At 46.5% G+C, this 14,373-nt stretch overlaps 1 protein-coding gene across 3 annotated transcripts in view; it reads left to right on the plus strand.

The window, feature by feature from the left end:
• The window catches only part of galnt7 (UDP-N-acetyl-alpha-D-galactosamine: polypeptide N-acetylgalactosaminyltransferase 7), a 123,860-nt gene that overhangs the window by 3,147 nt on the left and 106,340 nt on the right, over window positions 1-14,373 (plus strand). For all 3 annotated transcript variants that reach the window (XM_061678676.1, XM_061678678.1, XM_061678679.1), the window contains exon 2: window positions 6,336-6,447. In XM_061678676.1, coding sequence (XP_061534660.1) covers window positions 6,336-6,447 — 112 coding nt within the window. The remainder of the gene's footprint in view (window positions 1-6,335; window positions 6,448-14,373) is intronic.

Raw genomic sequence — 14,373 nt, forward strand, 5'->3', positions numbered from 1 at the left:
GTTCAGTTTGCAGTCAATAAAAAACAGACATCCCCCCCAAGTAACGACAAATAAAAACTCTACGGTCATGTAGGTATTGTCCAATATGCCCAAATAATTTGTCACATGACATGTTGTAATTGTCTATTCAGACTGGTGTGCATTCATAAAGAATAGCCAAAAAAAAAGGGATCGTTAAGGTTGATGGATTGAACAATTACAATTGACAACATATAGGCACATCTCAATAAATTAAAATATGTTTGAAAATTCCATTTAGTTCAGTCCTCATGCATTACATAGATTCATTAAACATTTGGAAAAATACTTTGAAATAAATGTTGTTTCTTGATTGTTTGTTACATAATGTTTGAAAATTTCTAGGGATGGTGAATTTTGGTTTAGTTTGCTATAACCTGTGACATTCGATATGATACATGTTTTCACCCTGACTGTGCGGAGTGCATCCCTATAATACGAATTTTGAATGGAGCTACCAAAATAAATAGTGGGCCTGACGTACCTGTTAATGCAACAAAAATAATATCCAAGATGGCGCCTACCAGTGTGGTCGCCTCAGTAACTCGCTCTCTAGTATTGTCTTTGATTTTGTGTTTTTCGTCCGTCTTTGGAGATCTTACACGACTCACTTACACAAGGGGAGACCTGCTAACCATCAAGGAGGATACTCCGGACTTTCTGTCACCAACTTTCGAAAATCCGCTCAGTTTTTTCCCCGAGTTACTCACCGGAGCGGCGTCCGCGGTTTTCGGCGCATGGAGGCGGAAGCGGCGCCACAGAGGGAAACGAGCCGGCATTCAGGTGAAACTCCGCAAGCGAGGACACAGATTGGCGTTCCCGTCGATCCACCTCGCGAATGTACGCTCCCTACCCAACAAAATGGACGAGCTTCATCTTCTGTTAAAGACCAGTAAAGACTTCGGACGTTCCGCGGCCATGTGGTTCACGGAGAACTGGCTTTGCGACGCTGTACCCGATGGTGCCGTCACGCTTCCCGGCTTCCACATTCATCGAGCGGACCGCGACATGGAATCATCGGGGAAAACGAAGGGCGGCGGGATATGCCTCCATATCAACGAAAAATGGTGTACGGACGTCACGGTGCTCAGCACACACTGCATTTGGAGTCGCTGTTTTTGAACTGTAAACCATTCTACTCCACACGTGAGTTTGCATCGTTTATACTGGCTGGAGTCTATATTACGCCTCAAGCTAACACGAACGCCGCATTGCTAACGCTCGCCGAACAAGTCAACGAAATTGAAAAAAAACACCCGGACTCACCCCTCATTATTCTCGGGGACTTTAACAAAGCTAAACTCAACCACGAACTCCCTAAATACAAGCAGCACATCGACTGGCCTACCAGGGAAAATAATACTTTAGACCACTGCTACACTACGGTAAAAAACTCATACCGTGCTATACCTCGTGCAGCCCTGGGCTCGTCTGATCATTGCTTAATTCACTTAATACCGACGTACAGGCAAGAACTTAAATGTGCGAAGCCTACAGTGAAAACAGTCAAAAAGTGGACCAATGAAGCCAAGATGGAACTTCAAAGCTGTTTAGACTGCACAGACTGGAGTGTCTTTGAAAATTCAGCTGGCAGCCTGGATGAATATACGGACACTGTCACATCCTATATCAGTTTCTGTGAAGAGGTTTGTGTACCAACAAAATCATTTCGGACATTCAACAACCACAAGCCGTGGTTCACTGCTAAACTTAAGCAGCTTCGCCAAGCTAAGGAAGATGCATATCAGAGCGAGGACAGGGCCCTGTATAATCGAGCTAGAAACCAGCTTACTAAAGAAATTAACATTGCAAAGAGGATCTATGCAGCAAAGTTGGAAAAACAGTTTAGCGCGAATGACTCAAAATCAGTCTGGCATGCATTCCATTCGCTGAATAATTACTAGCGACGATCCCCCCAAGCTGAGAACAATAGCACACTAGCCAACGACTTGAATACCTTCTATTGCAGATTTAAAAAGGACAGTTTCACTCCACACACCCACCCGGCCGCACCCGCGACCACAACCACACCTCTGACTTCTGCGTTAACCATCCATGAACAGGATGTGAGACGCATATTCAAACAACAGAAGATTAACAAAGCAGCAGGACCGGACCATGTGTCCCCATCCTGCCTCAAAGTCTGCGCGGACCAGCTCGCTCCAGTCTTCACTCAGATCTTCAACAGATCTTTGGAAATGTGCGAAGTTCCATCCTGTTTCAAACGCTCCACCATCATTCCAGTCCCCAAGAAACCTGAAATCTCTGGTCTGAATGACTACAGGCCTGTTGCTTTGACATCTGTGGTCATGAAGTCCTTTGAACGTCTCGTGCTGGACCACCTCAAGAGTGTCACAGGTCCCCTGCTGAACTCCCTGCAGTTTGCCTACCAAGCGAACAGGTCTGCGGATGATGCAGTCAACATGGGACTGCACTTCATCCTAGAACACCTCGACAGTGCAGGGACCTACGCGAGGATCCTGTTCGTGGACTTCAGCTCAGCGTTCAACACCATCATCCATGAACTCCTTTCAACCAAGCTTCTCCAGCTCAGCGTCTCACCTGCCATCTTCCAGTGGATTTACAGCTTTCTGACGGGCAGGACACAGCAGGTCAGGCTGGGGGAGGCCACCTCATACACACGCAGCATCAGCACTGGGGCGCCCCAAGGTTGTGTCCTCTCTCCGCTGCTCTTCTCTCTCTACACGAACGACTGCACCTCAGCGAACCCGACTGTCAAGCTCCTGAAGTTTGCAGATGACACCACTGTCATCGGCCTCATCAAGGACGGTGACGAGTCTGCATATCGACAGGAAGCGGAGTGGCCGGAGCTGTGGTGCGGCCGACACAACCTGGAGCTGAACACGCTCAAGACGGTAGAGATGATCGTGGACTTCAGGAGGCATCCTTCGCCACAGCTGCCCCTCACGTTGTCCAGCTGCCTTGTGTCAACCGTCGCGACCTTCAAGTTCCTGGGAATTACAATCTCTCAGGACCTGAAGTGGGTGACTAACATCAACTCCGTCCTCAAAAAGGCCCAGCAGAGGATGTACTTCCTGCGGCTTCTGAGAAAGCACGGCCTGCCACTGGAGCTGCTGAGACAGTTCTACACAGCGGTCATCGAATCAGTCCTGTGTTCTTCCATCACAGTCTGGTTTGGTGCTTCTACAAAAAAGGACAAACTCCGACTGCAACGGACAATCAAAACTGCTGAAAGGATTGTCGGTACCCCCCTACCCACCATTGAGGACTTGCACGCTGCCAGAACTAAGACAAGGGCGTGCAAAATCCTCTCGGACCGTCTGCACCCCGGTCACCAGCTCTTCCAGCTCCTTCCCTCAGGTAGGCGCTACCGATCAACGTTTCTGCTGTTAGCTGGGGGCTGCAGCTAAACTAATTGTTTCTACCAGCAGTGATGAAGACTTTGTTGAAAACTTTATCCATCCTTCGTGTTCATCACACTGCTTTTAGTCAGCCCTGTATTGTGAAGCTCCCGGCTGTTTACATTGTGAAGCAACATCTTATCATTCATTATGAAGCTCCTGATGTCCAAATACAGGGTTTCCCACATATACATTTATTTGTGGCGGGTAAAAATATTTTGACTTTTTTGCTGTACAGAAATTGTTCCACGATGTGCTCCTTTTTGTGTGTCTGCTAATGATCCGTACCACCGATTTCCTTTCTGCTATGATACTGAAAATACAGTCCCCCAAAGTATGCAAAGTATCAATATTTAATTTTGAGAATCGAACTTCTGGCATCAGAGCCATCAACATTTGAGACCGTATCGATCCTATTTTCGCTTGGAAACGGCACTCCATGTTGGGAAAAGCCTACGTGCAGTCGTCAGAATCTTCTGAGTTTACATTTGCACCCCGAAAAGACTATTTCGGAAGCGAACCAAACCTGCAGCCCCCCCACGCGTAACCTAACTCTGTTGACTCATCCTTTGCAGTGTTGCCACAGTTACCTTGAAAAAGTAACTTTTATGATTACTTGAACTTAAAAGTAACTTAGTTGCTTTACTGATTACTTCCTTAGTTGCTTTACTAATCAGCATCTTGATATGCCACTCCTGTGAGGTGGGATGGATGATCTCGACAAAGGAGAAATGCTCACTAACACAGATTTAGACAGATTTGTGAACAGTATTTGAGGGAAATGGCCTTTTCTCTATGGAGAAATAGTTTTAGATCTTGGAGTCCAGCTCATGAAAAATAGGAGCAAAAACAAGTGTTGCGTTTATATTTTTGTTCAGTGTCAAAGACCACTGATAATCTCCCTCGATCTGGGTCTCCATGCAAGATCTCACCCTGTGGGGTCAAAATGATCACAAGAACGGTGAGCAAAATTCTCAGAACCACACTGGGGGACCTAGTGAATGGCCTGCAGAAAACTGGGACCAGGGACCTAGTGAATGGCCTGCAGAAAACTGGGACCAAAGTAACAAAGGCTACCATAAGTAACACACTACGCCACCAGGGACTCAAATCCTGCAGTGCCAGACATGTCCCCCTGCTTAAGCCAGTAGATGTCTGAAGTTTGCTAGAGAGCATTTGGATGATCCAGAAGAGGATTGGGAGAATGTCATATGGTCAGATGAAACCAAAATAGAACTTTTTGGTAAAAACTCAACTTGTCGTGTTTGGAGGAGAAAGAATGCCGATTTTCATCCAAAGAACTTCATGCTTTGGGGCTGTTTTTCTGCAAAGTGACCAGGACGACTGATCCGTGTAAAGGAAAGAATGAATGGGGCCCATGTATCGTGTAATTTTGAGTGAAAACCTCCTTCCATCAGCAAGGGCATTGAAGATGAAATGTGGCTGGGTCTTTCAGCATGACAATGATCCCATAATAAATCTAATGACAAATACTGACACTTGTATTGTGATCCTTTAGCTTATTGCTTCCCTTCAAAGATTGTAGCTCAAACTTGCGCAACTGTTTGAGAGAGAAAATATTGTGTTCGTTGTGAAAGTACTAAAATTGTATTGATTTAAAAAAAATTAGTTGAGCGGGTTAGGAGAGTAAGGTTTGGGCAAAATTTGGGTGCGTGTTCCATTAAAGTATTGTTTTTTTTCAGGCAACAATCGTGAAAATATGGAGTGTGTGTTATAATTGAGTGCGTTATAATCGATAAATTATGGTAATTATTCCTGTTCTTTTTTCCAAATGAGAGAGAATCATGTCGTGAAGCAGTATCGAAAATGGAATCTGAATTGGAAGAATCTTATCAATTCCCATCCCTACTCCAAATGAAATCAATGTGCATCGTAATTGGTGGAAAAAGTTTAAATGATTTGTCTTAATTTTTTTTGTATCTCAAAAACTTTGGAGAACACAGGTGTGTAGGCTTATGTGGAAATGTACTGTATACCGTCCTGCTCACCATTATTGGCCCCCCTTTATTTTTTTGCATAACCTGTATATCTTCAGAAATAAATGGAAATATGTCAAACTTATATCAGGATCTTTTAATTGGAGGTCCAACGTAATTTAACAAAGAACAAATATGTTTTTCAACTATGATATTGTAATTTCAAAGAACAAAACAGATAGCAGTATGTGCATCAAATTTTGTCCCCATCCTTAATATTTGGTTGCACACCCTTTGGCAGCGATGACAGCCTCCAAAGGTTTCTTGGATCCATCTAGAAGCTTTTTGCACTTCTCAGGTGGTATTTTCTCCCTTGTCCTTTGCAGTTTTCAAATGTTTAAGAGCATGAACAGAGTTCTTTTCCCTAGTGACAGATTTCAGCTCCCCCCAAAGATTTTCACTTGATTGAGATCAGGACCCATTGCTGGCCATTTTAAAACAGTCATTTGTTTCCCTTTTCAACCATTCCTCAGTGCTTTTGGATGTGTGCTTTGGGTCTTTGTCTTGCTGGAGGATCCATGCTCTTCCCCTCAAACCTCAAGACACTTAGCTCTAAAATCTGTTGATAATTTTCTGATTTCATGACACCTGTGGTACGGTCAGGGCCTCCACTACCAGATGTAGCAAAGCAGCCCCACAGGATGATGGATCCTCCACCATGCTTGACTGTTGGCAGGGTGTTCCTTAAAGGCTTCATTGCGCCATCTGGAAACATACTGTTTGGTACATTGCCAAAAAGGTCTATTTTTGTTTCATTTGCAGTTTTGTATCAAGCACAAGTTCTCTATCAAAAAATTTTGTTTCACTTGATTCAATTCCTACAAGAGAGAGTCAACGTTTAGTATTAAACTTGAGGGTGCTAATGATGGTTAGGAAGACTCTATATTAGAGTATAAATCTGATTTCTAATTATGAATGTGATATTCACTCACGACAGGATGATGGATTGCTGCCCAAAGGAGACGGAGCAAACCAATTTAAGCCTGTTGTACCCTGGCCACATGTGGAAGGGATTGAAGTCGACCTCAACTCATTCCGATTGAAGCATGGTGAGATATCAGTTCTGTTTTATTCTAAAAACATAAGCATGAACAAGTGGTTAGCACATCTGCTTCACAGTTCTGAGGACCTGGGCTCAAATCCGGCCTCCCCTGTGTTGAGTTTGCATGTTCTCGCCCCGCATGCGTGGGTTTTTTCCGGGTACTCTGGTTTCCTCTCAGATCCCAAAAACGTGCATGATAGGTTAATTGAAGACTCTAAATTGCCCGTAGGTGTGAATGTGAGTGTGAATGGTTGTTTATACTGTATATGCCCTGTGACTGGCTGACGACCAGTTCAGGGAGTACCCCACCTCTCACTCAGTTAGCTGGGATAGGCTCCAGCATGCCCGCAACCCCATTGAGGATAAGCAGTACGGAAAATGGATGGATGGATGGATATTAACTGTGTGTGTGTGTGTGTCTGTGTCTGTCTGCCTGTCTGTCTATCTATCATAGACACACAGCGGCTGAAATTAGTATTTAACACATCACTATTTGTCTCTCTAAATATACTTCCAAGGGTGCTATTGACCTGAAAATTTCACCAGATGTTCTGAACAACCTAAGTAATCCATACATACAAAGAAAGAAGAACAAATAAGATCAGAAATTAAGTTGTGTGTAAAAATGTGAAATGACACAGGGAATAAGAAGGGAACACATGAAGAAAGGTAGGTGCAAAATGGCATGGAAGCCAAGACAACACCTAAAATCTATCAGTAATCAAACATTACAATCCAGCCCCTTGTCAGTGCAAATGAATACCAGCTGGTTCAGTCCAAATTGATGGCCGACAAAAAGGTCTCATTGCCAAGGTGTGAGTCAAGACACATCTCATAATGGGTAAGAGCAGAGAGCTGTCTCAAGACCATCGCAAACTAATTGTTGAGAAACATAACGATGGCATTGGTTACAGGCGCATATCTAAGCTTCTAAATGTGAGCACGGTTGGGGCCATAATTCGTGGAAAGCCAATCATTCCACCTTACATTTGCCGCGATCAGGTGCTCCTTGCAAGATTTCTGACAGAGGAGTGCAAAGAATAATCAGAAGAGTTGTCCAAGAGCCAATGACCACCTGTGGAGAGCTTCAAAAAGACCTGGAATTAGCAGGTACTGTTGTCACAAGGAAAACAGCAAATAATGCACTCTGCCGCCATGGCCTGGATGCATGCTAAAAAAAACGCATGTCAAAGCTTGTTTAGTGTGCTGAACAACATTTGGACAAACCAGTTAAATACTGGGAGAATATAGTCTAGTTGGATGGTGGATATTTCAGCAGGATAATGATCCAAAACATACTGCCAAGGAAACTCTCAATTGGTTTCACAGAAAAAAATAAAGGTGCTAGAATGGCCCAGCCAATCACCTGAATCCAATCAAAAATCTATGGAAAGCACTGAAACCCAAGGTCCATAAAAGAAGCCCATGGAACCTTCAAGGTTTGAAGACTGCTTGTGTGGAGGAATGGGCCAAAATCACACGAGCAATGCATGCGACTGGTTTCTCCATACAGGAGGCGTCTTGAAGCTGTCATTGCAAACAAAGGCTTTTGTACAAAGTATTATATAAATACCAGTTGGCGTGTTCAATACTTTTTCCCTGTGTAATTTCACAATTATTGCACACAACTTAATTTCTAATCATATTTGTTCTACTTTCTTTGTATGAATGGATTACTTAGGTTGTTCCCAACATCTGGTGAAATCTTCAAGTCAATAGCACCTTTGGAAATATATTTAATGAGGAAAAATAGTGACGTCTTAAATACTTATTTCAGCCGCTGTATGTATTACACTTGAGACTGTGATTCCCAGATTGCACGTCTGGAAACAATGAGTCCCAGCCCTGGAACAATGAGTCCCTGCAACGTATTGTCACAGAGTACAGATACAGTAATTCTCTGCTATACTGTATGATGGTTGTTGCTATGCCGTCCCGCTACATTGCAGATTTGTACAGTATGTTTACAATTTGTAAAATATTTTTTGCCCTCCTTGAGCCATCACCTTATCGTGGTGGAGGGGTTTGTGTGTCCCAATGATCCTAGGAGCTAAGTTGTCTGGGGGTTCATGCCCCTGGTAGGGTCACCCATGGCAAACAGGTCCTAGGTGAGGGACCAGAGAAAGCATGGCTCCAAAACTCCCTATGACGAGTACAATTAATGGATTCAGGTTTCCGAAAGGGTAATGTGGGTCCCCCTTCCCATGGGCTCACCACCTGTGGGAGGGGACATAGGGGTCGGGTGCAGTGCAAGCTGGGCGGTGGCCGAAGGCGGGAACCTTGGCGATCCGATCCCCGGCTACAGAACCTGGCTCAAGGGACGTGGAATGTCACCTCTCTGGCAGGGAAAGGAGCCCGAGCTGTTGTATGAGGTCGAGAAGTTCCGACGAGATATAGTCGGACTCGCCTCCACACACAGCTTGGGCTCTGGTACCAGTCGTCTCGAGAGGGGTTGGACTCTCTTCCACTCTGGAGTTGCCCACGGTGAGAGGCGCCGAGAAGGTGTGGCTATACTTATTGCTCCCCGGCTCGGCGCCTGTACGTTGGGGTTCACCCCGGTGGACGAGAGGGTAGCCTCCCTCCGCCTTTGGGTGGGGGGACGGGTCCTGACTGTTGTTTGTGCCTATGCACCAAACAGCAGTTCAGAGTACCCACCCTTTTTGGAGTCCTTGGAGGGGGTGCTGGAGAGCGCGCCCGCTGGGGACTCTATCGTTCTGCTGGGGGATTTAATGCTCACGTGGGCAATGACAGTGAGACCTGGAAGGGCGTGATTGGGAGGAACGACCCCCCGATCAGAACCCGAGCGGTGTTCTGTTATTGGACTTCTGTGCTCATCACGGATTGTCCATAACGAACACCATGTTCAAGCATAAGGGTGTCCACATGTGCACCCTAGGTAGCAGTTCGATGATCGACTTTTTGGTTGTGTCATCGGACTTGCGGCCGCATGTCTTGGGCACTCGGGTAAAGAGAGGGGCGGAGCTGTCAACTGATCATCCACCTGGTGGTGAGTTGGGTCCGATGGTGGGGGAAGATGCCGGTCCGACGTGGCAGGCCCAAACGTATTGTGAGGGTCTGCTGGGAACGTCTGGCGGAATCCCCTGTCAGAAGGAGTTTCAACTCCCACCTCCGACAGAACTTTGCTCATGTTCCGGGGGAGGCAGGAAACATCGAGTCCGAGTGGACCATGTTCCGCGCCTCCATTGCTGAGGCGGCCGACCGGAGCTGTGGCCGTAAAGTGGTCTGTGCCTGTCGTGGCGGCAATCCCCGAACCTGTTGGTGGACACCAACCGTGAGGGATGCCGTCAAGCTGAAGAAGGAGTCCTATCGGGACTCCTTCTTCTATTTTTGGCATGTGGCACTCCTGAGGCAGGTGATGTTTACTGGCTGGCCAAGTGGAATCAAGCTTTGGTGGTCACTGACAACAACTCGGGCATGGGAGGAGTTTGGTGAGGCCATGGAGAAAGACTTCCGGACGGCTTTGAGGAAATTCTGGTCAGGCGTCTCAGGAGGGGGAAGCAGTGCACCATCAACAGTGTGTATAGTGAGGATGGGGCGCTGCTGACCTCGACTCGGGACGTTGTGAGCCGGTGGGGAGAATACTTCGAAGACCTCCTCAATTCCACCGACACGCCTTCCCAAGAGGGAGCAGAGTGTGGGTTCTCTGAGGCAGGCTCTCCTATCTCTGGGGTTGAGGTCACAGAGTTGGTTAAAAAGCTCCTCGGTGGCAAGCTCCGGGAGTGGATGACATTCGCCTGGAGTTCCTCAAGGCTCTGGATGTTGTAGGGCATTCCTGGTTGACACGCCTCTGCAACATCGCGTGGACATCGGGGACAGTGCCTCTGGATTGGCAGGGTGTGTTCCAACTACAGGGGGATCACACTCCTCAGCCTCCCTGGTAAGGTCTATTTAGGGGTGCTGAAGAGGAGGGTCCGTCGGGAAGTTGAATCTCAGATTCAGGAGGAGCAGTGTGGTTTTCGTCCTGGCCGTGGAACAGTGGACCAGCTCTACACCCCTGGCAGGGTCCTCGAGGGTGCATGGGAGTTCGCCCAACCAGTCTACATGTGTTTTGTAGACTTGGAGAAGGCGTTCGAACGTGTCCCTCGGGGGGTGCTGTGGGGGGTGCTTTGGCAGTATTGGGTATCGAACACCCTGTTACGGGCTGTTCGGTCCCTGTACGACCGGAGTCAGAGTTTGGTCCGCATCTCCGGCAGTAAGTCGGACTAGTTTCCGGTGAGGGTTGGACTCCGCCAAGCCTGCCCTTTGTCACCGATTCTGTTCATAACCTTTATGGACAGAAGTTCTAGGCGCAGCCGAGGCATAGAGGGGGTCCGCTTTTTGCAGATGATGTGGTTCTGTTGGATTCATCAAGCCATGACCTCCAACTGTCACTGGAGCAGTTCGCAGCCGAGTGTGAAGCGGCTGGGATGAGAATCAGCACCTCCAAATCTGAGACCATGGTCCTCAGTCAGAAAAGGGCGGGGCATCTGATTCGGATGCCTCCCTGAGGTGTTCCTGGCACGTCCCACCAGGAGGAGACTCCGGGGACCCAGGACACGCTGGAGAGACTACGTCCTTCGGCTGGCCTGGGAACGCCTCGGGATCCCCCCGGAAGAGCTGGATGAAGTGGCTGGGGAGAGGGAAGTCTGGGCGTCCCTGCTGAAGCTACTGCCCCTGCGGCCCGACCTCTGATAAGCGGTAGAAAATTGATGGATGGATGGATGGACAATATTTTTATACAATATTTTCATTATTCATTGTTCTCTATCAGAATCATCTTTATTTGCCAAGTATGTCAAAAACACAAGAAATTTGTCTCTGGTAGTTGGTGCCGCTCTAGTACGACAACGACAAGAGTCAATTAACAGCCTTTTGAGGAATAAAAACATAAAAACAGTCACTAAGCAATAAAAGTCACATTTCTTGTTCTAATGGTTAGTTGTTGCATGTCCTCACCAGGTGTATGTCCCCCCCAATCCACAAAGAAGAACATGATTTGACTGTTATAACGTTACTTGTGGTCAAATATCTAGTAATATTTAACACTTTTTGTAGAAAACCTACATCCACATACAAGCCACTAGTTGGGTGTGGCAGCGTGCCTGCGCACACTGTCCAGTGCCCAACTGCGTGAACTCGCCACCAAAGGTTTCGCTAAACAAAAACACCCTCCCTCTAAAGCACAAGACTCCGACGTCCTCGCCATGGACGAACCGCCGCAGATGGAATTAGAAGGAGCTACGTGTGACACGCGTGCGACTGACACACAAAGTTCTTGCGATGTTAAACCCCACAACCAAAACAAATTGTTTAATCCGAACAACCAATTTCAGCCCGCGCACAACAATGGTCCTCGTAACCAACAACACCGTAACTCTAATTCGCGTCAAAACTACCCGTCGAAACAGTGTACATGCAACGACCAGCCTACATCTGACTCATCTAACCGAGACCCTACAACAACTAGTGACCACCGGGAAAACGGCCCCCGAGCTCACAGCTCCCAAACTGCAGAAGAACTGCTTGAGGTGCTCCACAGCCTGTCCAAAGACTGGGTTGGATGGAGCCACAGAGGACTCGATAGGTCAACCGGGTAACCTCCATTGTTCCCCTAATGATTTGTCCAGTCCCTCTGTGACTCCGGAAGACCCCACGACAACTTCCCCTCACAATAACCTTAGCAGACCACTTTGTGACGACCAATCCCTAGATTCCTCTCGTGCTGTCTTAATCGTCCGACGAGACCCAGGCGAGCCCCCTGACTCGCGTGACATTACGCTACTGAATAACTTTGTGCCATTCTGCCAGCTGTTGAGCGAGCTAACTACTCAATGTACTTCCTGGAATTTCTGTTTGACCGTTACGCTTGAACATGAACTTATCCACGAAGCTCTGATTGACCCCGCGGCGGACATCACTGTTATGTCCCACGCGGTGTTCAACCAGCTTCTGACACTGATACAAGCCTGTGGCCGTGAGCTCCAGCTACAATGCTGCACACTAACTATACGCGCGTTCTCAGTGACTAACCCCAAACGAAACACCTTGACTATGCTCCACTGGACAATTGGCCCTATGACGTTAGTCCATTCGGTCTACGTGTCCATCCATCCATTTTCTTCCGCTTATCTGAGGTCTTGTTGCGGGGGCAGTAGCTTTAGCAGGGGCGCCCAGACTTCACTCTCCCTAGCCACTTCATTCAGCTTTTTCGGGAGGGATCCCGAGACGTTCCCAAGCTGGCCGGAAGACGTAGTCTTTCCAGCGTCCTGGGTCATCCCCGGTGTCTCCTCTCAATGGGACATGCCCGGAACAGCAGGGAGGCGTCCAGGAGGCATCCTAATCAGATGCCCTAGGCAACTCATCTGGCTCCTCTCAATGTGGCTGTTGGATTTATCTCACCAAACATTATTATGAATAAACACAAAAGGAATGAAGACGTTGGTCATTTTACTCATGAGGAGGGCGCATGGGAGATTGTTCAGGTTACAGCCTCTCAACACGCTCTAAACAATCTCCCCCGTCGCTCCTACATTTATTTGAAAATAGGAGAGTTCTACAAGACATAATATTCTAAGCATTAAGACACAACACAAAACATAGGACCAGCCGACACCTGTCCCGTCCCCGACCACATCCGATCACGTCCTTGGTCAAGGCGCCCTTCCATCAAATGTTGCTGAGTCATCTTCTTGAAGGCGAGACATCTTTCTATCTAAATATTGTCCATAATACTAATGCAAGCTACTAATGCAAAATACTAATGCAAGCTAAGCAAATAAATGATAACTACTAAGATATATCTAACATTTCCCTCCTGTTTATCATGTATTTGCACAAATTCTCATATCATCTTACAGTCACTTCATTTCGATTTTTAACTGTAGAATCATTTTTATGAAACAAATACATTTACACCCAGAGTAGATTTGTCATACATGAATGTTATAGTTTAAACATCGTAATCATCTGGATCAGGAAACAAATCAGTTAAAGCATAATCATCATCATCATCATTATCATCATCATTATCTTTATTATCAAACAGTAATGGATACATCAGCTCCATACGGTTCTCCATGGGGGTTATGGCTGTGGTGATTAATCTACTGATTAAAGCTCGAATGCATGGGATACAACAACATCCACAAAATGTCAGAATGGCTGCAAAAACAGCAATTGATATCAATATTGGTGAAATTAGGGTTTTATATTTACCAAAAACGTCCATCCAGCTGTCCCACAAAGAAGTGTCTACCCCAGAGTGGCTCTTCATCTTGTGATTGAGGGTCCGTAGACCATCGATGGCTCTGGTCAAGCTGCCATCCGCAGCAGTATTGTTTGGAATGTATGTACAACATTGTTCTCCAAACATACCACAAACACCTCCCTCTCTTGCGAGGAGCATGTCGACAGCTATGCGATTCTGGAACGTCATTAAAGAGGTAGCCTTGAGCTGCTCATGTACAGCTTCCAACCCACTCTGAGTCCAATTTCCTAATCTCTGTACATTGAAGTGGATGTAGTTTATCCTATCAACATTTTTATTAATCGTACACCACCAGCATATGAAAGACTCAAATCCTCCTGCAACTTGGTCAGCCAATTTGTATTGATTTGGAACCCCACGAGGAACACCTATGGCGTCGATGTACGTCGGATTATTTTGCCCCTGCCAGGACAAATCTCTTTTTTGTCTATGTTCTAGATCAGACAAAAACATTGGTGCCCTTTTCATTAAATCTTGAACAGGGATAGGGTATACTGACACATGCAATATCAAAGTGACAATAGCACACAATCCAGATATATCTTTAGGTAATCTATCAAACAGTCTATCATCTCCGCACCACCACCAGATGTCGCTCCGTGATACTGGCATAAAATTTGGTCCGACTTTTAAGGTTACTTTACACTGTGTGTCATTCAGTGGTCC

The sequence above is a fragment of the Phycodurus eques genome, chromosome 6, assembly GCF_024500275.1.
Source record: "Phycodurus eques isolate BA_2022a chromosome 6, UOR_Pequ_1.1, whole genome shotgun sequence".
NCBI classification, from domain to species: domain Eukaryota; kingdom Metazoa; phylum Chordata; class Actinopteri; order Syngnathiformes; family Syngnathidae; genus Phycodurus; species Phycodurus eques.